At 47.1% G+C, this 23,217-nt stretch overlaps 1 protein-coding gene across 2 annotated transcripts in view; it reads left to right on the top strand.

The window, feature by feature from the left end:
- The first annotated feature begins 528 nt into the window (after window positions 1-528).
- The window catches only part of MPP1 (MAGUK p55 scaffold protein 1), a 29,712-nt gene continuing 7,023 nt past the window's right edge, over window positions 529-23,217 (top strand). Inside the window, exons 1-6 of one of the 2 annotated variants that reach the window (XM_055438298.2) lie at window positions 529-789; window positions 12,181-12,324; window positions 12,711-12,789; window positions 13,666-13,751; window positions 19,558-19,626; window positions 21,890-22,086. In XM_055438298.2, the coding sequence (XP_055294273.2) occupies window positions 688-789; window positions 12,181-12,324; window positions 12,711-12,789; window positions 13,666-13,751; window positions 19,558-19,626; window positions 21,890-22,086 (677 nt within the window). In that variant the 5' untranslated portion in view covers window positions 529-687. The remainder of the gene's footprint in view (window positions 790-12,180; window positions 12,325-12,710; window positions 12,790-13,665; window positions 13,752-19,557; window positions 19,627-21,889; window positions 22,087-23,217) is intronic. The other variant, XM_055438297.2, reaches the window with a different exon arrangement.

The raw sequence follows: 23,217 nt of genomic DNA, 5'->3' as shown, positions 1-23,217 counted from the left end.
AGAGAAAACTGGGTGATTTGGCTGCAAACTCTTGCCCTTGGATTTTTCTCTTCTTGGCCAAGAGGTCCTGGAAGGTCGGAAAAAGATTACGCAGAGTAACGTACTGCTTGTAATACTGCGAGGTTATTCCCTTCGGGTCAAGGAGCCAGGTGTTTATCAGGCAAATGTGTGTACAGATGGCGCACAGCCCTGAACTCTGTAAGCACAGGAAATGTTTGTTTTGTCCAGCAAGTCTTTCGTGCCTTCGCTGCTGGGGTGAACGCCACGAAGGTGTGAGGGTGCTAAGGAATCCCGCTCTGGCCTTTGTAAGGAATGTTGGTCCCCTTGCTGCCACTGAGCCTTCCATTTTTTGTTTGTTTGTTTGTTTGTCTTCGTGGCTTTAATCGTCAGAGATGTAATTCTGCGCCCCTTCCGGGCGCCCAGGTGCGCAGAGCCTGGCCCCTGGGGGCCTCGGGGGCGGGGGACCAGGCGGGGGGCGTGTCCAGGGGCGGGGCGGGGGTGGAGCTCCCCCCCCCGCCCCGCGCCCGGCGCGCCTCCTGCGGGGTGGTGACGGCCCAGGCTCGCCGAGTCCCAGCAGCCTTCGCCGCCTTCGCGCGCCGCAGGCCCCGGGGCCCTCGCGCTCCAGCTTGTGCCCGGTCCCGCGGCCCCGCAGCCCCCGCTTCCCCGGCGGCCCGGCTCTCCCTCAAAATGACGCTGAAGGCGAGCGAGGGCGAGGCCGGGGGTGGTATGCGCACGGCGCTCTCCGATCTCTACCTGGAGCACTTGCTGCAGAAGCGGAACCGGCCCGAGGTGAGCGGCTCCCGGGGTCCCCCCAATGGCGTGCGATGAGGGCCGGTCCCCGACTTTAGGCCGCGCCTCCCACCCCGTTCCCTCGGGGGGGGGCCCTGACCCCTGGGGCTCGTGCGGGACTTCTGGGCGCCGTGGCTCGGGACCCCGCGGCGCCTCTAGGCGGGAATCTGCAGAGGCCGCGGCCCCTGGCCCCGAGAGCTGATGAAAGGTCGGGGGAAACTTCTGCGTGGACGGAGTCGGGGTCACGGAGAAGACTTTCAGGAACAGAGCCCTGGGGAGGTCTGCTTAAGTGCTTGTGTCAGCAGAAAGGGTTGGTGGTAAAAGCCAACGCTGGCCCCAGAGTGCTCAGTCACCATGCCGTGGCATTTCTGCAGGGGCCTCTGGTGCTGGGGGGCACCCCGGGGGCCTGTGTCTGTTTGTGGGAAGTCATCATCTCAGGAGTAATTCTGCCCCTCTCCCCCAGATTCCTGCGATGGCCCATAAATAGCGACTCACCTCTATCCTCAAAGATGGCCCATAAAGGAGAGTTGATTCTCTTATTATCTTGGGACTTCCTTGGTGGCTCAGTGGGTAAAGCGTCTGCCCGCAATGCGGGAGACCGTGGTTCAATTCCTGGGTCGGGAAGATCTCCTGGAGAAGGAAATGGCCACCCACTCCAGTACCCTTGCCTGGAAAATTCCCTGGACAGAGGAGCCTGGTAGGCTACAGTCCATGGGTCGCAAAGAGTTCCATACGACTGAGCAACTTCAAGGTAATGCTGCAAGCCAGGCCCACTCACTCACCTGAAGGCTGAAGCTGGGTCTCAGTGGTCAGCCATCAGCCAGCACCCCACCGGCAGCCCTTCCACATTTCCTGGCCTCCTCACAGCCTGCTGGCCAGGTTCCAAGAGAGGATGTCCACAGAGACACCCAGAGATAGAGGACTCGGCAGACACTAGCTGGCCTTGGACTCACGAGTGTGAATCTTTTTCCTAGACCTCCAAGGTCTTCCAGGGCAGGGCTGTTTGCACACTTGCTTTTTGCAGGTAAGATGCCTGATCCGTGGGGCCTCGGAAATGGTTCCCAAATTACTAAGTGCCTGCAGAGGTGGACGTGCTATGCAGCGCACCCATCCACTTGGGCATACGATGAAACTGCAGATCGCCCAGGTCCCAGCAGACTAGTGAGTGGGCTGGGGACTGTGGACTGGGAAGCATCAGAGGGAGGCTGCATTCTGCATTGAGCTTGCTGCTTCCCTCAGGGCGCCGTATTCACGCTTGTCCATCTTTGCAAATCAGGATCGAGGTTGTCTAGGCTTCCAGGAGCAGTGGGATGATCATGTGGGGAAGACAAAGTTGCAAGTTAGGCAGCAGCAAGTGCGCTAGGAGGGGATCAGGCTTTGAAATGCCTTGATTCCCCATAAGCTTGGAAATGTGATTTTTTGCTTTTCTTCCCAACAGTTAACTCACTTGGCTGAGCCTTAACTCCGTCCCCACCCCCTGCCAAAGTCTCTTTATTGAATTTTCTTTTGGCAACTTTATTGAGGTTTACTTGGCATACATAGAATTCACCAATTTGTGCAGTTCAGTGACATTGGACACATACATCCCACCCTGTAGCTGTGACCTCAGAGTCCTTGAGGGTTGCCCCCCAACCCCCTTGCCATCCCTGGAAGCATGGAACCCACCCCCTCCTGCCCTGGCAACATCTGGAAAACACTATCATTTTGCCTTTTTGAGGCTGTCCTACAAATGGACTCCAGCTTACGTAGGCCTTTCTGTGTGCCTGCTTTCACTTTGCACAACCTGAGTATCACCTATAACTCAGTGTCCCAACCCCTTGGAGATCTTTCTGCCCCTGGTGGGAAGGCTGGGGAGGTTCATTGTGTGCAATTTTGAACAGAAGCCCTGTCACTACTCTCTGAGTAAGCAGCAGTTTTTGTAGAGCCATGAGTTTATCCTGCAATACCAGATAGAGTCTCCTGCCTGTGTAGTTTGTTTGCATGAAAGGATTTGAGGATGGGATAAGAAAAATTGATAAAGCACATAATGAAAAGCTTCCAGAACTGCCCAACTAGGCCCATCTGTGGAGGGAGAATCTCCACGCCATGAGGGGTGGCCTGACCCCACAAACCAGCTGATTTCTTATTTCCTGAGGTTCACCTTCCTTCCAAGGAAGATGTTGGCTTTAAAGCAATTCAGAAATTCCTGTTGCCAAACACATCATTGAGGATGATTGCTTTCAGTAAAAGTTCTAAAGACTCGAAGCCCAAGGTTTCCCTTCTGATCGTAGTCCGCATTTGATATTGAACAAGTCTTATCAGAACACAATGTTGCAGTACGTTTGAAGTGGAGGCTGCCTCCCCTATTTAACTATAGGTGTCCTCCCTCGGAGAAACATTTTATGAGCTCTCTGTGACCTTGTTCTTTATGGCAGTCCCTTAGTGCACATAAAATGGTTGTAAAATTCCTACTTGTCTCTGCCGGCCTATTTGAAGTCGCCCCTTTCCCATGACCTGAAGAAATAGGTTGCAAAGTCCCTGAAAGTTCACTCGGGCCTACTGGCCCAGGAATGAAGTCTGGCTCCAGCTGAGTATCCACTCAGCAGACCTCCTGGCCAGCAGATTGGGTCTCATCTGCTGTTGCACAGGTTTGGGGCTGGAGATATCCAGGGTGCCATTGGCCAACAGTGCTCCAGGCAGGGGACATTCAGGGCTCACAGAGGTCTGGAGATTTCGTCAGAGGTCCCCTGGGGTGGGGAAGATGAAATCAGGTGACATTTCATGGATGGCAGAGATTTTGTTTTTCCCCTAAGCACCAGTTGCTCAAGTTTTCAACTGTTGCTCAAAAGAGGATAACTGACTCCAGGGCTGGGAAATGGGAAGACACACTCCAAATTAGGGAGCCAGAGTACAGCTTGGTGTAACATAGAATTTTCTGAGGCTTCACTTTGCCTTTTTCCTTCACATGGAGACATAGAGTTGAGACGCATCCATACGCATCCGTTCCTCCGTCCCTATGGTTCATCCACGACCACAAGCCTCCAGCCGCCAGCAGAGGCCACCGACCCTGGGCTGAATTGTGTGGTGCTGCGGGGTTGACTGTGCAAGAAATGCTCACTCTGGTGGACCCGTGGCAGCTCACGCCCATTGTGCCCAGGGCCGATTGTACATGTTTGTGCTCTGAAGTCACCAGCCTGCCAGTCCTGCTGCAGGTGCTTTGTTTGCCTGCATCCCAGGCACCTGGTTCATCAGGACTGAAGCCAGGACTTGCAGAAAATCCCGCCTCTGAGGCTCTCCTCTCCTCCCAGCCCTTTTGTGCAGCTTTTGTATTTGTGGGGAAATAGTGCCCCCTTTTTTCTGGTACCTTGAGCCCTCTTGGGTTTTCTGATTTTTTTTTTTTCTTGTGTTCTTTCCCAAAGTGGAGCCTGCCCTGGCCCAGGAGGACTGAGCAGCTGGTGTCTGGTGTGGGTTATCACTTGCCTACTTGGCCTGGGCCTTCTTCCGAGTCTGTGCAAGTCACTTAGTCATGTCCAACTCTGGGCCACCCCATTGACTGCACAGTCTGTGGAATTCTCCAGGCCAGGATCCTGGAGTGGGTAGCAGTCTTTCTCTTCTCCAGGAGATCTTCCCAACCCAGGGACTGAACCCAGGTCTCCCGCACTGCGGGCAGATTCTTTCCCAGCTGAGCCCCCAGGGAAACCCCACGGTACCTGGAAACAGTGGGCAGAGGGCTTACCTGTCAACCCAACAGATGTTGGTTTTTTCTCTCTGGTCATTGGCACCGGCTCTTAATGTGACTTGGTGGCCCCTGCTCAAGTCATCCACCCCTGCCACCCGCCACCAAATTTGTTTCTTCATCTCTCTTTCTTTTTAATCCCAGCTTCCTCTGAACTGCTGCCTCTGCCCTTTGAACCTGCTGCAGATGTTTCCTCTGAAGAGGGTTTCAGAGGCCAGGCCTTGCCACCCCAGCAGTTTGTGTGATTATGGGCTCCCAAGAGGCTGCAGAGCAAAGAGTGGCCCTGCGCCCTCCTCACGCAGGACAGCCGTCCCCCATCCTGCCTGGGCGTGGCTGGGGGCCGCCCCGGTCAAGGGGGGTGCTGGTGTCCAGGTTGCAAAGTGCACCCCTCAGAAAGCAATCGAGCACCTTTGCCCAATGTTGTTTGCTCAGCATTGCTTATATCACTTTGTAATCACCTGGCATGGGTGCTCATGGCACTGGGAAGGACTCAATATTATGGTCCAGTGCGGGGCTAGTAAGTCCCAGAACAAACTATGGAAAGTCTCTGCTGCCTGTTGGAAGGCATGTGTCTTACCAGCTGTGGAAACATGCGAAGTTCCAGCGGTTGAGGGGCAGGACAGGGGAGACGGGGGACTGACTGCAGCCTGCGGCCCCTGCTCCACACTCATCTGTCTGTCTGTCTAGCCCTTCCCCGCGGATTGTCTGTGGGCTGGGGGTGCCAGGGGATGGCATGCCAGGTGCCATCAAAGAGCGGCCAGAGCAGGAGCAGGGCATCAGGTGGTGCTTGGAGGGTGCCCCATGGGTGCAAGTTGGTTCTTTGGGTGCCAGGTCAGAGCATTCTGGGTATCTCTCTCATCACTGGCACCTTCTGAGGGAGTGTGATAGTGGCTCTGAGTCATTAGGAAGGGGAACGTCTTGACGGATAAGCACATTGAAAAGCCCAGTGTTTGGCATAGCAAGTGTTGAACTTTTCTCGGTTTGGTGTGTTCTACCTCTGGCAGGCTTTGTGGAGTCCTTAATTTAAAGGCTGACGTGTCCTGGACCTGAATGAAGAGATGAGGCCCCCAATCACGCAGGCATCCACCCCCTTTCCAAGTTCACTTTGTCTTCCGTGGACTGACTTTTGACTCTGTCCTTATTGAGAACGTTACGCAGGGCTCCACCATGTCTGCAAACCTAGATGAATCATCAGAAATGCTTTCTTGATGGTACTTTACAGCACATGATAAGAGAATCAGATCTGTGTTTCCAAACTTTATGGCCACATTTACCTGCTATGGTTACCTGCTATGGTTACCTGCTATGGTTACATGGATTGAATCCAGGTCTTCCGCATTGCAGGCAGATTCTTTACCAGCATTGCTGGGTTGTAAGACACATAAGTGGTAGTTGCTGGGAGATCCATGGAATGAATCTGTGGGTTTGATTTTGAGCTTTCTCAGCCCCACAATTACTAGTGAACAAAGATTTGTAAGTCAGAATCAGGGCAAGTCAGGCATGCAGTCAGTGATCCTTGAACTCCTCAGTCTATACATTCAAATCACTTAATACTTGCAACATGGTAAAAACAAATAAGGTGCTTAATTTAACAGAAAGAATTCTTCCAACTTGATGCTACATGCTTCCAGGTCGCTGTGGGTAATGCTTTGAGAAGCTCTGGGGTCACCGTGTGCTGTGGCCTGTTAATTTCCAACCCCAGATTCCTGCAACTTTCTCTGTGGTTTGTTGTTGCCTCTCCCCATTGGTTATTGTGCTCTCTTAGTTACAGCTCTTTGGGTGCAAATAAGTGCTACCTGCCAGCTGTTTTGCTACTTTTTTGCAATGACTTCAACTCTGTCTCCTACGAGATCAAAAATTGTCAAAACCATGGACTTGACATTGCTATGACATGTGAGTGTAGCTCTGGGCCATTTTGTCATGTGTGTGAAGATACGTAACCACCACTAGTCTGTTTTCCAGCTCTATAGTTTTGTCATCTCAATAATGTTATATACCTTGAAGCAAATCATTGGCAATATTTTTATTGCTGGGAATCGTCCCAAAGTCTGGATGGATCATAGTGTGTTGAGCTGCTCACCTGTGATAGACACTCCTGGTTGTTTCCAGGTTTGAGTTACTGTGAGTAAATCTGTATGAACCTTCAGTTCAGTTCAGTTCAGTCGCTCAGTCGTGTCTGACTCTTTACAACCTCATGAACTGCAGCACGCCAGGCCTCCCTATTCAACACCAACTCCCGGAGTCTACCCAAACTCATGTCCATTGAGTTGGTGATGCCATCCAACCATCTCATCTTCTGTTGTCCCCTTCTCCTCCTGCCTTCAATCATTCCCAGCATCAGGGTCTTTTCCAATGAGTCAGCTCTTCGCATCAGGTGGTCAAAGTATTGGAGTTTCAGCTTCAACATCAGACCTTCCAATGAACACCCCAGACTGATCTCCTTTAGGATGGACTATGTGGATCTCCTTGCAGTCCAAGGGACTCTCAAGAGTCTTCTCCAACACAACAGTTCAAAAGCATCAATTCTTCGGTGCTCAGCTTTCTTTATAGTCCAACTCTCACATCCATACATGATGACTGGAAAAACCATAGCCTTGACTAGACGGACCTTTGTTTACAAAGTAATGTCTCTGCTTTTTAATATGCTGTCTAGGTTGGTCATAACTTTCCTTCCAAGGAGTAACGTGAAAGTGAAGTCGCTAAGTCATGTCTGACTCTTTGTGACCCCATGGCCTGTAGCCTACCAGGCTTCTCTGTCCATGGAGTTTTTCAGGCAAGATACCGGAGTGGGTTACCATTTCCTTCTCCAGCAGATCTTCCCGACCCAGGGATTGAACCCGGGTCTCCCACATTGTAGGCAGACGCTTTCAGGGAAGCAGTAAGTGTCTTTTAATTTCATGGCTGCAATCACCATCTGCAGTGATTTTGGAGTCCCCAAAAATAAAGTGTCTCACTGTTTCCACTCTTTCCCCATCTATTTGCCTTGAAATGATGGGACCAGATGCCATGATCTTGGTTTTCTGAATGTTGAGCTTTAAGCCAATTGTTTCACTCTCCTCTTTCACTTTCATCAAGAGGCTCTTTAGTTCCTCTTCACTTTCTGCCATAAGGGTGGTGTCATTTGTGTTTCTGAGCTTATTGATATTTCTCCTGGCAATCTTGATTATAGCTTGTGCTTCATCCAGCCCAGGTATGAACGTTCATGTAGCAGGTTTTGCACACACATTTGTCTTGTTCCTTTACAGTGAATACAGTGAAAGTCTCTCAGTCGCGTCCGACTCTTGGCGACCCCATGGACCATACAGTCCGTGGAATTCTCCAGGCCAGAATACTGGAGTGGGTAGCCTTTCTATTCTCCAGGGGATCTTCCCAACCTAGGGATCGAACCCAGGTCTCCCACATTGCAGGTGATTCTTTACCTGTATTTCTGGCTTGTAAAGTACTCATTTTGTTTTCTAAGAAAGCACCCGATTCTCTTCCTGAATGGCTGTCCCATTTTACATTGCCACCAGCCATGGATGAGAGATTCAGTTTCTTTCCATCCTTCCGACTATTTAGTCTTGTCACTGGTTTTGATCATAGCTGCTCTGATGGCTGCATGGTGATATTTCGTTATGGTTTTCTTTCTTTTTTTTTTAATAGTACTGATTTGTTTTTCTGTTTTTGTCTCTGCTGGGTCTTCATGGCTGAGCACAGGCTTTCTCTAGTTGCAGCAAGCAGGGACTCCTCTTGGTTTCACAAGGACAAGCCTTCAGACTGTCACTAAATGCAACCCAAGCGTGTGGCCAAAATCCAGCAGAACTAAAAATTCTCCATTCATTCCTTTGGCGACTTCCCTTCTCGCTGGTCTCCCAGGATCGGAAGACCCTTCCCTTTATTCTTTTCTGTCTTGTGTGTGTGTACCTTGATGTTGTCAAGGTTCTAACATTGACAGTCTGTTCTTTACCTACAATTGTTTTGCAACTTGCTGTAGGTCGATACTAAAAAGGGAAAGTCTATAGAGGCTTTTGTATTATTCTGACTGGTGGCCAACCCAACAGCTTTATTCTATTTCTCACTGATCCAGCTTCTTCCTGATCTTGTTCAGGATGACCAGACACCAAACTCAGTTCTTCTTTTCTCAGCCCCTTGTGCAGCCTGGGACAGCATGTTCTCCATTTCTGGTTGATGAGACACTGGCTTCCTCCTTCCTGCAATCCTCCCCAGCTAGTTTCTTCTGGGTGCAGATTCTCGGCTCTGCTGTCTGCTGGAACATTTTTGAAATGTCTCATCCTCATGACTTCCTTTTTTTGTGTGTGTGGGTTTCTATTTACCTTCCCGCCTTGGGCTTTCCTTTCAATAGGGCTCAGGGACTTTTCCTAGGTTCGGACTTTTCCACGGGTTCAATCCATGCTCTGGGAACTAGATCCTGCAGGCTGCAACTGAGACCCAGCACAGCCAAATAAATAAATATATATATAAAAAAAAACAGGGTCCACACTACACACACGTCCTTAAGCTCCCAACTTGAATCCTTGAATCTAAATGACACTTAAGAAAATTCTTTCTTGCCATAAGAGAAGGCTTTCATGTGCCTGTTTAGAGATTAATCTGAAATGAATCTAGTTTTCTTCTAAGCCCCTTCTCTTGTCTCCCAGTTCCTCCGTGTTGTTCACGTGTCCTTCCAGAGAGAGATGGCATGTTTCCAAGCAGATATGAAGATTTTCTTCTGTTTCACAGCATACCTTTCCTCCCCCCTTTTTTTTCACAATTAACATTTCTTCGAGATCAACCCCTGAACCTCCTTTTCATGGCTCCATGGTATCTGTGTGTGCTAGGACACCTTGCACAGAAGTAGAGGTAACTCATCTACTGTAGATGGTCTTGAAGTGCCCTGTAGCTCCGGTGTCCTGAGTTACATCAGTTACGTTTCATCAGGTACTTTGCTAAATACAGTCCTTTGTTAGATGCTTCTGCTTTCATAGCGCTGTGGAAAGCTGTGTCACGTGAGTTTGGAGAAGTGCTAGCTGCTTCCCAGGGCAGTTTCTCTTTCTCAGGACTTCCCTGATTGCAATAGATCTGGAGAGACAGACACATAGATGGGGCTAGCTGTTCCTCCCTGGGGAATCTTCCCACTTCTCCTTTGCCACCAATCGCTGATGAAGTGTTCTTCTCCTGGTCCCACCCACTGGGAAGATCTTCCCTCCAGTTCTGGTTGATGAGACACCGGCTTCCTCCTTCCTACAATCCTCCCCAGCTAGTTTCTTCTGGGTGCAGATTCTCGGTCTCTGAGGGGCACTCCCACCCCCGCTGTGGCTGGATCACAGCTGCTGTCCATGTGCAGCGGAATCCTTCCCTATCATCCTGGTTGAATATTTGACCTGGAGTGGGTTGGAGCAGTTTCAGAGTGCTCCTTGCCCTTCTCCAAGCCCTGGGCTACTTCAAGAGCAGTTAAGTTATAAAGAGGAGGAAGAACCAGCAAAGGAGACTGAGGAGTGTTTCAAGGAGATCCATCCATTTATTCTCATTGGCGTGTGATGCCAGAGCCACACTGTTCTTAAAGTTCCAAAGTCCATCCACAGTAGGACAGCACCCGAGGGTCAGTTCCATGCTCTGTGGCCTTTTTTCACTGTCCTGATGCCATTCCTTCCAGTGTTTTATCTGCAAATTTTCAAACCCACTCCAAAGAACAAACAATGTGGTAGTAGCTTCCATTCGACATACCTCCTAGATTCTACCATTAACACGTGGCCATGTGTGCTTTGTCATGTGTCTATCCACAAACCATTCATTCACCTTTTTTTTTTGCACTTCAAAGTAAGTTCCATGACTGAACCCTGTGCCTACAACCTGTGCCCTGCAACAGAACAAACTACTGGGATGAGAAGGCCACTCACCCCATCTAGAGAAAAGCCCAACAGCAGCAACTAAGACCCGGCACAGCCATAAAAGAAATAAGCGAATCTTGTTGTTGTTTTTTTTTTAAAGTTGCAAGCATCAGAACAGTTCACCCCTAAAGGCTTCAGTGTGCATATCATGGACTAGTATTCAGTATTTCTATATGATTTTTTTTTTTATTTTGTGGTCCAAGGTCCATCTGGTGAAATGTACTGGATGAGTTGAACAAATACATACACCTGTGCTACCCCAACCCTGATCACAGTTTGGAGCATCAACACTCCAGAAGTTTCTCTCATACTCTACCCAGCCTACCCCTTCCCATCCCATCAGAGGCAACCACCATCTTCAGTGTTGTTACTGTCAATTAGGCGTGTTCTAAAACCTCACGAATAAGCTCATCTAACGTGTACTCTTTTGCCTAAAGCTTCTTTCACTCAACATCACACTTTTCAGACTGATGCATGTCGACATTTTGGTCCTTTTCTTGTTTCTGCCACCTCCTGTGGGTGAATAAAGCTGCTGTGAACATCCATGTGCAACCCTGTGTCTTTTCTTTTGGGTGAACTTCGAAGTGTGGTTGGCAGGGCCTAGGGTCAGTGTGTGCTCAACTTGTCTTTTCCCCCATCAGCTCCCTAGTACATCTTATGAAAAAGCCCAAAAGAACTTTTTGGCCCACCCAATATTTCCCTGATTACAGTGCTTGTAGGCTCTTGTAGTGCATGTGATCTTCTGAAATGAAGCGTCTGTTCAAATCTTCTGTCTGTCTTTTCCTCACTTGTCATCCTGTTATTGAGTCATCAGAATTCTTCACATTTTCTGGGTATAAATAAGTCTCTGTCAGATGTATGTATTGCAGCTTTTGCAGTCAGGCTGTGCAATGCCTTCATAGCTCTTGATCATCTTTTGGTGAGAAGGTTTTAGTTTTGATGGGAAAACTGTCCACATCTATGATTATTGCTCTCTGTGCCTACTAAACCTTTGCCTGTCTCAGGGGAGTTTCTTCGCTTCGAGGTATTTATATTTTTTAGTTGTCATATTGTCATTTGGCTCCTTTGTGTCAGATAGAAGGCACTTCTGCTTCCTCCCTGGTTTTGACGATGCGCTGTGCTGCTTTTCTCAAAGCTTGGCTGTCTCACCTTTTCTGTTTGGTGCTGCCAACTGTCTGGTTTTGTCTAGAAAGTCAGGTGGGGATGAACATTCCTGCTGCCCCTGCGGGTTGACCTGGCACCGTGGATTACTAAGACCAGCTTTCTGTCTGTCCTCCTGCCCAGGCCAGAGGCCTTAAATTAACTTCAGATATATCATGAAGAGTCTTTCCAGAGTGTAATTCATCTGGCTGTGCTGTCTGCATGGTTGGGGTCAAGGGATCACAGTTCACGTGGCATCTCGGGCCAATGGGAGGGGTGGCCCGTTGGATAAATAACATGGCCCATCAAGTTGAATGCAGTCGGCTACCAGCCTAAGGAGATAAGCATTGGTTTACGTAGCTTGGGATTCCCTGGTAACTCAGATGGTAAAGCGCCTGCATACAATGCGGGAGATCCGGGTTCGATCCCTGGGTCAGGAAGATCCCCTGCAAAAGGGAATGGCCACCCACTCCAGTACTCTTGCTTAGAAAATTCCCTGGATGGAGGAGCCTGGTGGGCTACAGTCCATGGGGTCGCAAAGAGTCGGACACGACTGAGCAACTTCACTTTCACTTTCCGTAGCTTTGGGGGTTGTAGACCTGCAGTGACATCCTGGGGATCACCTCAGCTGCTTGCTTCATCCAATGCTCTGCTCTTTTGTCCCACCAGCCTGCGTCACCCCAGCTGAGTGCTGTGATGGAGGACATGTACACCAATGGGCCCGCTGCCCCGGGGAGCCCAGCCCAGACTCAGGGCCAGGAGGTCCGGAAGGTGCGGCTCATCCAGTTCGAGAAGGTCACCGAGGAGCCCATGGTAACCCCTGTTTTTCGCCACCATCACCCCCCAACCTCCCCCCCACCCCCCGCCCCAGAGTGGGCTTCCTTTCCTCTTCCAGTGGTTGACGCCCCAGGTGGTGGAGACAGAAAGTCTTTCTCCCAAGACATCACTTTCAGATGTCTTAAAGATCAGCTTAGCCTAGAGACGGAAACAGCAACCAACTCCAGTATTCCTGCCTGGAAACGTCCATGGACAAAGAGGAGCCTGGAGGGCTGCAGTCCATGGGGTTAGAGGACTGAGCACACGTGCATGAGGGTGGAGAGTTGGTAACAATAAACTGATAGAACTAAAACAAACAAAATAAAAGATCAGCTCAGAAATAGCTCACAGTCAAGCATGCTATGACTTTGTCTGTCTTCCAGGGAATCACGCTGAAGCTGAACGAGAAGCAGTCATGTACGGTGGCCAGAATTCTCCATGGGGGCATGGTCCACAGACAAGGTATAGGTCCAGCCTTCTTCTATACTTCGTGACACTACTATTTTTCCTGTTAGGTAACATTTGAGCAATTAATATATGCAACCCCTTTCATTCGCCTTTGAATACATAGCAGTGAAGCAAAGAGACCATCTCTGCCTCCTGGGGCTACCAGTTAAACTGAGAAAATAGGGAATTCCCTGGCACATCAGTATTTAGGACTCATGTTCTCATGGCTGTGGGCCCTGGTTCAATCCTTGGTTCCATTAGCTGAACGGCATGGCCAGAAAAAAAAAAAAAACTAAGCAAATAGACATTAACACATATTTTACTAACTGCTGTATCTCCTTCATGGGAAGCAGCCATCAATTTGCAGATGCATCCGTTAGTAAAAGCACTTTTCTTTGTATCTAGGGGAGCGCAGGTAAGATAACCACTCTTCACAGAGAATCATATAGATTCTAAACAGTGATTAACTTGACCACTTGGTAGTGTTTGGAGGTTTTAGCTTAACAGCAGAAAAACACCAAGCTTGCTGGTGACTTCAGAGTGCCAAGTTCTTCACTTTCTGGTTTCTTTAAATGTGTATAGCTGTTATCAGAGGCCCCAGAGATCAGGGGCACTCTAGTTCCAGAACGTTTTGAGGATCAGGTACTTTTATTCTTCACTCGGAGTCCTAAAGTCAAGGCAGATGACATAGTCAACTTCCCAGTGCTGGTCTTCATAGGACACAGAGGGCCATCAATAGAATATTCCGGTCTCTTGTGGTCGAATACTTCCAACCCTGTGTTTTTTTTACACAATCTATTGTATCATGTGCTATAAATCACAGTTTCTTTCCTGCAGTGTTTTGACTCCTATTGACAGCTTTTTTCTGAACCTGTGTTCTTTTGTTGGTAGGCTCACTTCACGTTGGGGACGAGATCTTAGAAATCAATGGCACAAACGTGACTAATCACTCGGTAGATCAGCTGCAGAAGGCGATGGTGGGTATCCACTCTGCCCTTGTCTTGGTGAACTGTGGATCGGGATTACTGTCCACGTACCACATTTTTCTGTGAAAGTGTTTATACCTCATTGAAGGGCCTCTTATCACTCAAGAAATGACAACTCTCTGTTTTCATTTAGTAAACTTCTAAAACAAGGCAGATGACCCAGAGTGTCTAGAAAAAGCTCTTTACTGAGTGCCAGAAGTCCTCAGTCTTTAATGGAAGCCCTGAATGCCACTCTCCTTTACTCCAGCCCTGTGATTTGGAGCAGAATTCACTTTTTAAGTCATCTGAAGATGCTAGTAATCACTATTCTTCTATTATAGATTTCTTACAGAGAGCAATTAGACTAATAGATGAAACGTCAAAATGACAGAATGATCTCTGTTCGTTTCCAAGACAAACCATTCAGTATCAGAGTAATCCAAGTCTATGCCCCAACCACTAAGGCTTAAGAAGCTGAAGTTGAACGGTTCTATGAAGACCTAAAAGACATTCTAGAACTAATACCCAAAAAGATGTCCTTTTCATTATATGGGACTGAAATGCAAAAGTAGGAAGTCAGGAGATACCTGGAGTAATAGGCAAATTTGGCCTTGGAGTACAGAATGAAGCAGGGCAAAGGCCAACAGAGCTTTGCCAAGAGAACACACTGGTTATAGCAAACACCCTCTTCTGACAACACAGGAGAAGACTCTACACATGGCCGTCACCAGATGGTCAATACCAAAATCAGATTAATTATATTCTTTGTAGCCAGAGATGGAAAAGCTCTATACAGTCAGCGAAAACAAGACTGGGAGCTGACTATGGCTCAGATCATGAACTCCTTATTGCCAAATTCAGACTTAAATTAGAGAAAGTAGGGGAAACCAATAGACCTTTCAGGTATGACCTAAATCAAATCCCTTACAATTATACAGTGGAAGTGACAAATAGATTCAAGGGATTAGGTCTGATAGACAGAGTGCCTGAAGAACTATGGATGGAGGCTCGTGACATTGTACAGGAGGTGGTTATCAAGACCATCCCCAAGAAAAAGAAATTCAAAAAAGCAAAATGTTATCTGAGAAGGCCTTACAAATAGCTGAGAAAAGAAGAGAGGCAAAAGGCAAAGGAGAAAAGGAAAGGTATACCATATAAATGCAGAGTTCCAAAGAATAGAAAGGAGAGATAATAAAGCCGTCCTCAGTGATCAATGCAAAGAAATAGAGGAAAATAATAGAATGGGAAAGAGTAGAGACCTCTTCAAGAAACTTAGAGATACCAAGGGAACATTTCATACAAAGATGGGCACAATAAAGGACAGGAATGCTGTGGATCTAACACAAGCAGAGGATATTAAGAAGAGGTGGCAAGAATACACAGAAGAGCTATACCAAAAAGATCTTCACGACCCAGATAATCATGATGGTGTGGTCACTCACCTAAAGCCAGACATCCTGGAATGCAAAGCCAAGAGGGCCTTAGGAAGCATCACTATGAACATAGCTACTGGAGGTGATGGAATTCCAGTTGAGCTATTTCAAATCCTAAACAATGATGCTGTGAAAGTGCTGCACCCAATATGCCAGCAAATTTGGAACACTCAGCAGTGGCCACAGGACTGGAAAAGGTCAGTTTTCATTCCAATCCCAAAGAAGGGCAATGCCAAAGAATGTTGAAACTATTGCACAATTGAACTCATCTCACATGCTATGAGTCAGACATGACTGAGCGACTTCACTTTCACTTTTCACTTTCACACATTGGAGAAGGAAATGGCAACCCACTCCAGTGTTCTTGCCTGGAGAATCCCAGGGACGGGGGAGCCTGGTGGGCTGCTGTCTATGGGGTCGCACAGAGTCGGACACGATTGAAGTGACTTAGCAGCAGCAGCAGCAGCACATGCTAGCAAAGTAATGCTCAAAATTCTCCAAGCAAGGCTTCAGCAGTACCTGATCCGTGAATTTCCATATGTTCAAGCTGGTTTTAGAAAAGGCAGAGGAACCAGAGATTACATTGCCAACATCTGTTGGATCATGGAAAAAGCAAGAGAGTTCCAGAAAAACATCTACTGCTGTCAAAGCCTTTGACTGTGTAGATCACAACAAACTGGAAAATTCTGAAACAGATGGGAATAGCAGACCACCTGATCTGCCTCTTGAGAAATCTGTATACAAGTCAAGAAGCAACAGTTAGAACTGGACATGGAACAACAGACTGGTTCCAAATTGGGAAAGAAGTTTGTCAAAGCTGTATATTGTCACCTTGCTTATTTAATTTATATGCACAGTACATCATGAGAAATGCCAGGCTGGATAAGCACAAGCTGGAATCAAGATTGCCAGGAGAAATATCAATGACGTCAGATATGCAGATGACACCACACTTACGGCAGAAAGTGAAGAGGAAGTAAAGAGCCTCTTGATAAAAGTGAAACAGGAGAGTGAAAAATCTGGCTTAAAACTCACCATTCAAACAACTAAGATCAAGGCATCCGGTCCCATAACTTCATGCCAAATACATGGGGAAACAATGGAAACAGTGACAGACTTTATTTTGGGGGGCTCCAAAATCACTGCAGATGGTGACTGCAGCCATGAAATTAAAAGACGTTTGCTCCTTGGAAGAAAAGCTATCACTGACCTAGACAGCAAATTAAAAAGCAGAGACATCACTTTGCCGACAAAGGTCCATGTAGTCAAGGTTATGGTTTTTCCAGGAGTCATGTATCGGTGTAAGAGTTGGACCATAAAGAAAGCTGAGTGCCACAGAATTGATGCTTTTGAATTGTGTTGGAGAAGACTCTTGAGAGTCCCTTGGACTGCAAGGAGGTCCAACCAGTCCATCCTAAAGGAAATCAGTTCTGAATATTCATTGAAAGGACTGATGCTGAAACTCCAATATTTGGGCCACCTGATGCGAAGAACTGACTCATTTGAAAAGACCCTGATGCTGGGAAAGATTGAAGGCAGGAGAAGAAGGGGACTACAGAGGATGAGATGGTTGGATTGCATCACCGACTTGATGGACATGAGTTTGAGCATGGTCTGGGAGTTGGTGATGTTCAGAGAAGCCTGTCCTGCTGAACTCCATGGGGTTGCAAAGATTTGGACATGACTGAGCAACTGAACTGAACTGAGAGGAGACATTGAATGTGCCCTCTAGATTCAGTTGTGCTGGGTGTTTGCCCCTCCAGATTCTTCACCGTAGTTCTTCAGCCCTGCACACAGTGGAGACCATTGCTGTAAGCAAAGCAGGAAAAATCACATGGAGTAGTTGAGTGTCATTGGCCATGGCTAATAGGAAGCACCCCTCAGGCACTTAGCATGGGAATAAAACAGAGAATAGAAACTCGAAGACAAGTGTGGTTTGAACCAGGGATGAGAAAACTGAACATTGCCAGAATTACATGTTAATATTCCTTTTAAATTTCTGCCAATCTGACGGGTGCCAAGTACTTCATGGTCGCTTTACTTTTCTAATTTTATTCCCAGAGCCAAAGTTGAGCACTTTTCAAGAACTCATTGGCCGTATGCTTTTCCTTCTTGTATCTTTTTGCCCTGTTGTCTGTTGGGTTGGTTATCTTTTTATAACAGAGTTTGAGTGAGCCTGATTGTTAGTTGCTCAGTCGTGTCCAACTCTTTGCAATCCCATGCAATGTAACCCACCAGGCTCCTCTGTCCATGGAATTCTCCAGGCAAGAATACTGGAGTGGGTTGCCATTTCCTTCTCAGGGGATCTTCCTAACCCAAGGATTGAACCCGGGTCTCCGGCGTTGCAGGCAGATTCTTTACCATCTGAGCCACCAGGGAAGCCCACATAACAAAGTTTAGAAGCACTTGAAATATTGATTATTAACTGTCTGCCTATTATATGCACAATAATATGTTTCTAGTAAGTAAGTCAGTGTTAGTCGCTCAGTTATGCCCGATTCTTTGCGACCCCATGGACTGTAGCCTACCAGGCTCCTCTGTCCGTGAGATTTTCCAGGCGAGGATACTGGAGTGGGTTGCCATGTCCTTCTCCAGGGGATCTTCCCAACCCAGGGATCAAACCCAGGTCTCCTGCACTGCAGGCAGATTATTTATCGACTGAGCTACAAGGGAAGCCCATTATGTTTCCAAGTGTATTGTATATGGTATCTTTTGCTACATAATACAAATTAACTTTTACGTAGTTGATTATATTTACACAAATCAAAAAGAAGTGTAAATTTTGAATGTTCATATATTTGAAACAGTTTTTTCAAGACTAAGGGATACAGCCTTGCCCTGGGCTCAGAAAAAAAACCTGTGCATCACATTCTATTGAGAAGAAATGTTTAAGGCCAAGGGCAGAGGAATGTGTTCTGTGCAGGGTATGCTGTGAGGATATGAGTCAGCTCCTCATGCTGGTGAGCATGAAACACTCCAGCCAGGGTCCTGGCAGGAGACAGGTGACCCACTCCAGAAGGTGGATAAGATGCTGAATGAAGGGGTTGTTTACAGAGGGTAAGGCCTAAAGATAGAGGGGAACAAAAGTCTCTGATGCTGGGAAAGATTGAAGGCAGGGCGAGAAGGGGACAACAGAGGATGACATGGTTGGATGGCATCCCCAACTTGATGGACCTGAGTTTAAGTAAATTCTGGGAGTTGGTGATGGACAGGGAGGCCTGGTGTGCTGCGGTCCATGGGGTCACGAAGAGTCAGACACGACTGGGCAACCCAACAATAATTACTACCGCATGTGTCTGGGGTACATGCTTTGGGTATTTGCATCAGGATCCAGGTCACGTCCACACACTGCGGTTGATGGATACATCTTTTAAGACTCTTTGAATCCTTCTGTTTTCTGATCTGATCTTTGTAGAAGAAACTCGGTTGTTGGTCCTATAGAGTTTCTCCTAGTGAGAGTGGAATGTCTATAGAAGAATAGTCGAGGATAGCTCTAAAAGTGTTTTTACCATTTGATTCCACATTTTTCTCATGGGGTTCTATTCTGTAGAAATCAAATGCAAATATATAAGGACATATGTTGAAGGGGGTCTCTGGCAGCAGGTTGTAAGAAAGAAAGAAAGAAAGTGAAGTCGCTTAGTCGTGTCTGACTCTTTGCGAGCCCCTGGACTATAGCCCACCCGGCTCCTCCATCCATGGAATTTTCTAGGCAAGAGTACTGGAATGGGTGGCCATTGCCTTCTCCAGCGGATCTTCTCGACTCAGGGATCGAACCTGGGTCTCCCGCATTGCGGGCAGGTGCTTTACTGTCTGAGCCACCAGGGAAGCACAGGTTGTAGAAGAAAAAACAAAAACTGGTGACAATGGACACGCCCACTAATGGGGATGGTGCCTGAGACCACCATCACACAAGGGATATAACTGAGCCATCGGAGAGAGTGAGTGAAGTCTTCATATATCGACCTGGAAGCAAGTCGTTGAGTCATGCTTATAGTATATTCCTATTTTGTTAAAAACAACAAAAATGCATAAATATGAATATGTGTATAAATATATGTACATGTTTATATTGTACAGAAAAGTGTGGACATATGTGTTCATTTTAGGGGTTCATTTTAAGTACTTCTGGGGATCTTTTGGGGTCACTGGTGAAGAGGAGGGACAATCAGCCTTTAGTTCATGTTATTATGCTGGTTTATGGGGCACATGACATTTCAGTTTCAAAGAAAGTGTTCTGCTACAACATTTCAAAGTGCAATGATGGCTATTGGGAAAAAAAAAATAAAACCTCATGGGCCTTTGGGAGGGGAAAAATGACTTCATGAGAACTCCACTCAGCCAATTTCATTTTACTTACAGTTATTTCATGTTTCTTTTTTTAATAGAAAGAAACGAAAGGAATGATCTCATTGAAAGTAATTCCCAACCAGCAAAATCGGCTTCCAGCACTGCAAGTAGGTGGCAGCATTTTCTCTGTTGCGATGACGGCAGGATTCAGACCCAGGATGTTCTCAGAATTTAATTGATTGATGTGATTCTAATCAGTGGAGCTGCCTAGTACTCTCTGAGCCAAATTGACACGTTGCAGACTGACAGGCCTTTGCTGCGTGTCCTGCATGTGAGAGCAAAGGCCCATCTCCTGATTCGGCGACCCCCCTTCACACACAGCGCATCATGGCTTAGGAGGGAAATGGCTTGGACAGGGCCCTGTCAGATGAATTTTGACAAATATCACTCTGAAGTTTCCGTCCCAGGTTACTTAATGTGTGATGTTATAATTTTCTTGTCAAGTAAACTTCTTAAGATTGAAGTTTTGGTGTACATGGGCACATAGACAACAAAGTACACAAATTGTAGGTATAAAACTAGATGAATTTTCACAAACTTACCACACCCATGTGACCAGCACCCTGAGAGTCTCCATCCCCATTTCCAGTTCACCAACCCTGACTTCTCACTCCAGAGATGAGTTTTGCCCCTTTTGGGAATTTGTGTACATTGACTCACACAGTACAAATCCTTTAGAATCCTCTTGTTTTGTTCACTGGGTGTGAAGTCTGTGCTGTAGCAACTGATGATTCCTTCTTTTTTTTTGTTTGTTTGAATTTTTAAAATTTTAAAAAAATTTTAATTGGAGGCTAATTACTGTATAATATTGTGGTCATTTTTGCCATACATTCACATGAATCAGCCATGGGTGTACATGTGATTCCTTCCTATTCACTTCTCATATGAACATGCTCTTGAGGGCCTTCTGCAATTCCAGCTTTTTGGTTCTTACAAAAAAACAAAAAACAGTGCTGCCATGAACCTCATTGTATCTGAGTTTCAGTGCATTTCTGATGAGTTGTGGAGCATGTTCAACTGTGGTGATGTTGCCCAACTGTTTTCCAAGGTAGCTGTACCATTTTCCATTCCTGGCTTCCAGTTCCAGCTCCACCGCATCCTCACTGAGAATTCTCTGGCGTTTTCCCCCTTCCTTTTGGCCACTGTGTTGGTGGTGTTACACTTTGCTCTCTACTGGGAAGTGGTGTCTTCTCTCGTTTTTCAGTCGGCCTGAATTTCATGAATCTTCAGAGAACCAGTATCGCCTCTCTTGATCCTTTCAACCCTATTTTTCTGTTTCATTGCTTTCTGCTCCTTCCTGCTTTCTTTGTTTCTTTGGGTTGGAGTTACACCCCTGATCTTCCTATCCGAGATAGCTGGTATTAAGTTCTGACCAAATAGCTTCTTCCAGTCTGTCTTTGCTTCCGTGTATAAAGAAATACTAAATTTCAAGCATAGTAGGTGTTGTTTTTATTTGATAATTTGATAATCTAGGTCCCATCACTTCATGGGAAATAGATGGAAAAACTGGAAACAGTGTCAGACTTTATTTTTTTGGGCTCCAAAATCACTGCAGATGCTGATTGCAGCCATGAAATTAAAAGACGCTTACTCCTTGGAAGGAAAGTTATGACCAACCTTGATAGTATATTAAAAAGCAGAGACATTACTTTGCCAACAAAGGTCCATCTAGTCAAGGCTATGGTCTTTCCCGTGGTCATGTATGGATGTGAGAGTTGGACTGTGAAGAAAGCTGATCGCCGAAGAATTGATGCTTTTGAACTGTGGTGTTGGAGAAGACTCTTGAGAGTCCCTTGTACTGCAAGGAGATCCAACCAGTCCATTCTAAGGGAGATCGATCCTGGATGTTCATTGGAGGGACTGATGCTAAAGCTGAAACTGCAATACTTTGGCCACCTCATGTGACGAGTTGACTCACTGGAAAAGACTCTGATGCTGGGAAAGGTTGGGGGCGGGAGGAGAAGGGGACGACCGAGAATGAGATGGCTGGATGGTATCACCGACTCTGTGGACATGAGTTTGAGTGAACTCAGGGAGTTGGTGATGGACAGGGAGGCCTGGCGTGCTGTGATTCATGGGGTCGCGGAGAGTCGGACACGACTGAGCGACTGAACTGAACTGAACTGAACACTTTTTTTGCTTGATTTGTTTTAATTTGCTTTGATTTGAAATGATCTTCTCATTTTGTGTGATATCAGCAGCAAGACTTGGGGCACGTTCATAAAAGTAGCTGCTTTGTACGCCAGGACGGATAGCTGAGTCCCAGTAACCACACAGCGTCTTTGCCTCCCTGCTGTCTATGCATTGCAGACCCTGCTTATTTACAGCCAAACTTTCCACTAATGCAGCGCCCCTCACCTGCTTTTTCAGATGTTCATGCGTGCGCAGTTCGACTATGATCCCAGAAAGGACAACCTGATCCCTTGCAAGGAGGCGGGACTGAAGTTCATCACGGGGGACGTCATCCAGATCATCAACAAGGATGACAGCAATTGGTGGCAGGGCCGGGTGGAAGGCTCATCCCAGGAGTCAGCGGGCCTGATCCCTTCCCCTGAGCTGCAGGAATGGTGAGCCACTGATGGTCGAGGACCCACACCCACCACAGAGAACTGCCCAGCTTCTGCAATCTGTCATGCCCTGTATCCTTTCTGTTGCTCAATGGGGCCAACCTCCCAGTTTTCCTAGCAGAAGGGGCACGGAGCAGGGGCAATGATGCCCTTATGAGCTTGACTGGCTATTTTATGGCTAAAGGAGCCTGACTAGTTCTCCCTGCGTCCACAGATCTCTGTGACCATAAATGCTTTCCTTAAGCTTACAAAGCAGGCCGTGGCACTGGGACTCAATCTCCCCTCCCCCAGCGCCCTTCTGAGCCATGATCTTCTGAGTCCTGCAGAAAAAGTGAAAGTGAAGTCACTCAGTCATGTCCGACTCTTTGCGACCCCATGGACTGTAGCCCATCAGGCTCCTCCATCCAGGGGATTCTCCAGGCAAGAGGACTGGAGTGAGTGGGCATTGTCTTCTCCAGAGGATCTTCCCGACCCAGGGATCGAACCTGGGTCTCCCGCATTGTAGGCAGACTCTGAGCCCTGCTGAGAACAGTCAAATTTTAAGGATGTGGCCTTTATGCACATTTGTGGTACATAGAAAAGGTTATCCCTGTCCCCAGGTCGGATTGCCATCCCTATCAAAACACCTGTAACATTTTTCACCAATGTAGAACAATCCTGAAACTTATTTGGAACCACACACACAAAAAAAACCCCTGAGTTGCCAACACAATCTTAAGAAAAAAGAATAAAGCTGGAGTTAGCACGTTCCCTGACTTCAGAGTATACTACAAAGCTACAGTCGTCAAAACAACATAGTCCTACACTGCTATATTTAAAATGGATAACCAACAAGGGCCTACTGTATAGCACATTGAACTCTGCTCAATGTCATGTGGCAGCCTGGATAGGAGGGGAGTTTGGGGCAGAATGGATACATGTATACAGATGGCTGAGTCCCTTTGCTGTCCACCTGAAACTATCACAACATTGTTAATAGGCTAAACCCCAATACAAAATAAAAAGTTAAAAAAATAGCATAGTACTGGCACAAGAACAGACACACAGATCAATGGAACGGAACAGAGAGCCCAGAAATAAAGACATGTACTTAACATCAAATAACCTATGACAGAGGAGGTAAGAATATGC

Source organism: Moschus berezovskii, chromosome X, assembly GCF_049115385.1.
Source record: "Moschus berezovskii isolate FMDL1 chromosome X, NW_MosBer_1.0, whole genome shotgun sequence".
In the NCBI taxonomy this organism is placed as follows: Eukaryota; Metazoa; Chordata; class Mammalia; order Artiodactyla; family Moschidae; genus Moschus; species Moschus berezovskii.
The sequence above is the reverse complement of the archived record's forward strand: the minus strand, read 5'-3'. Positions and strand labels throughout refer to the sequence as shown.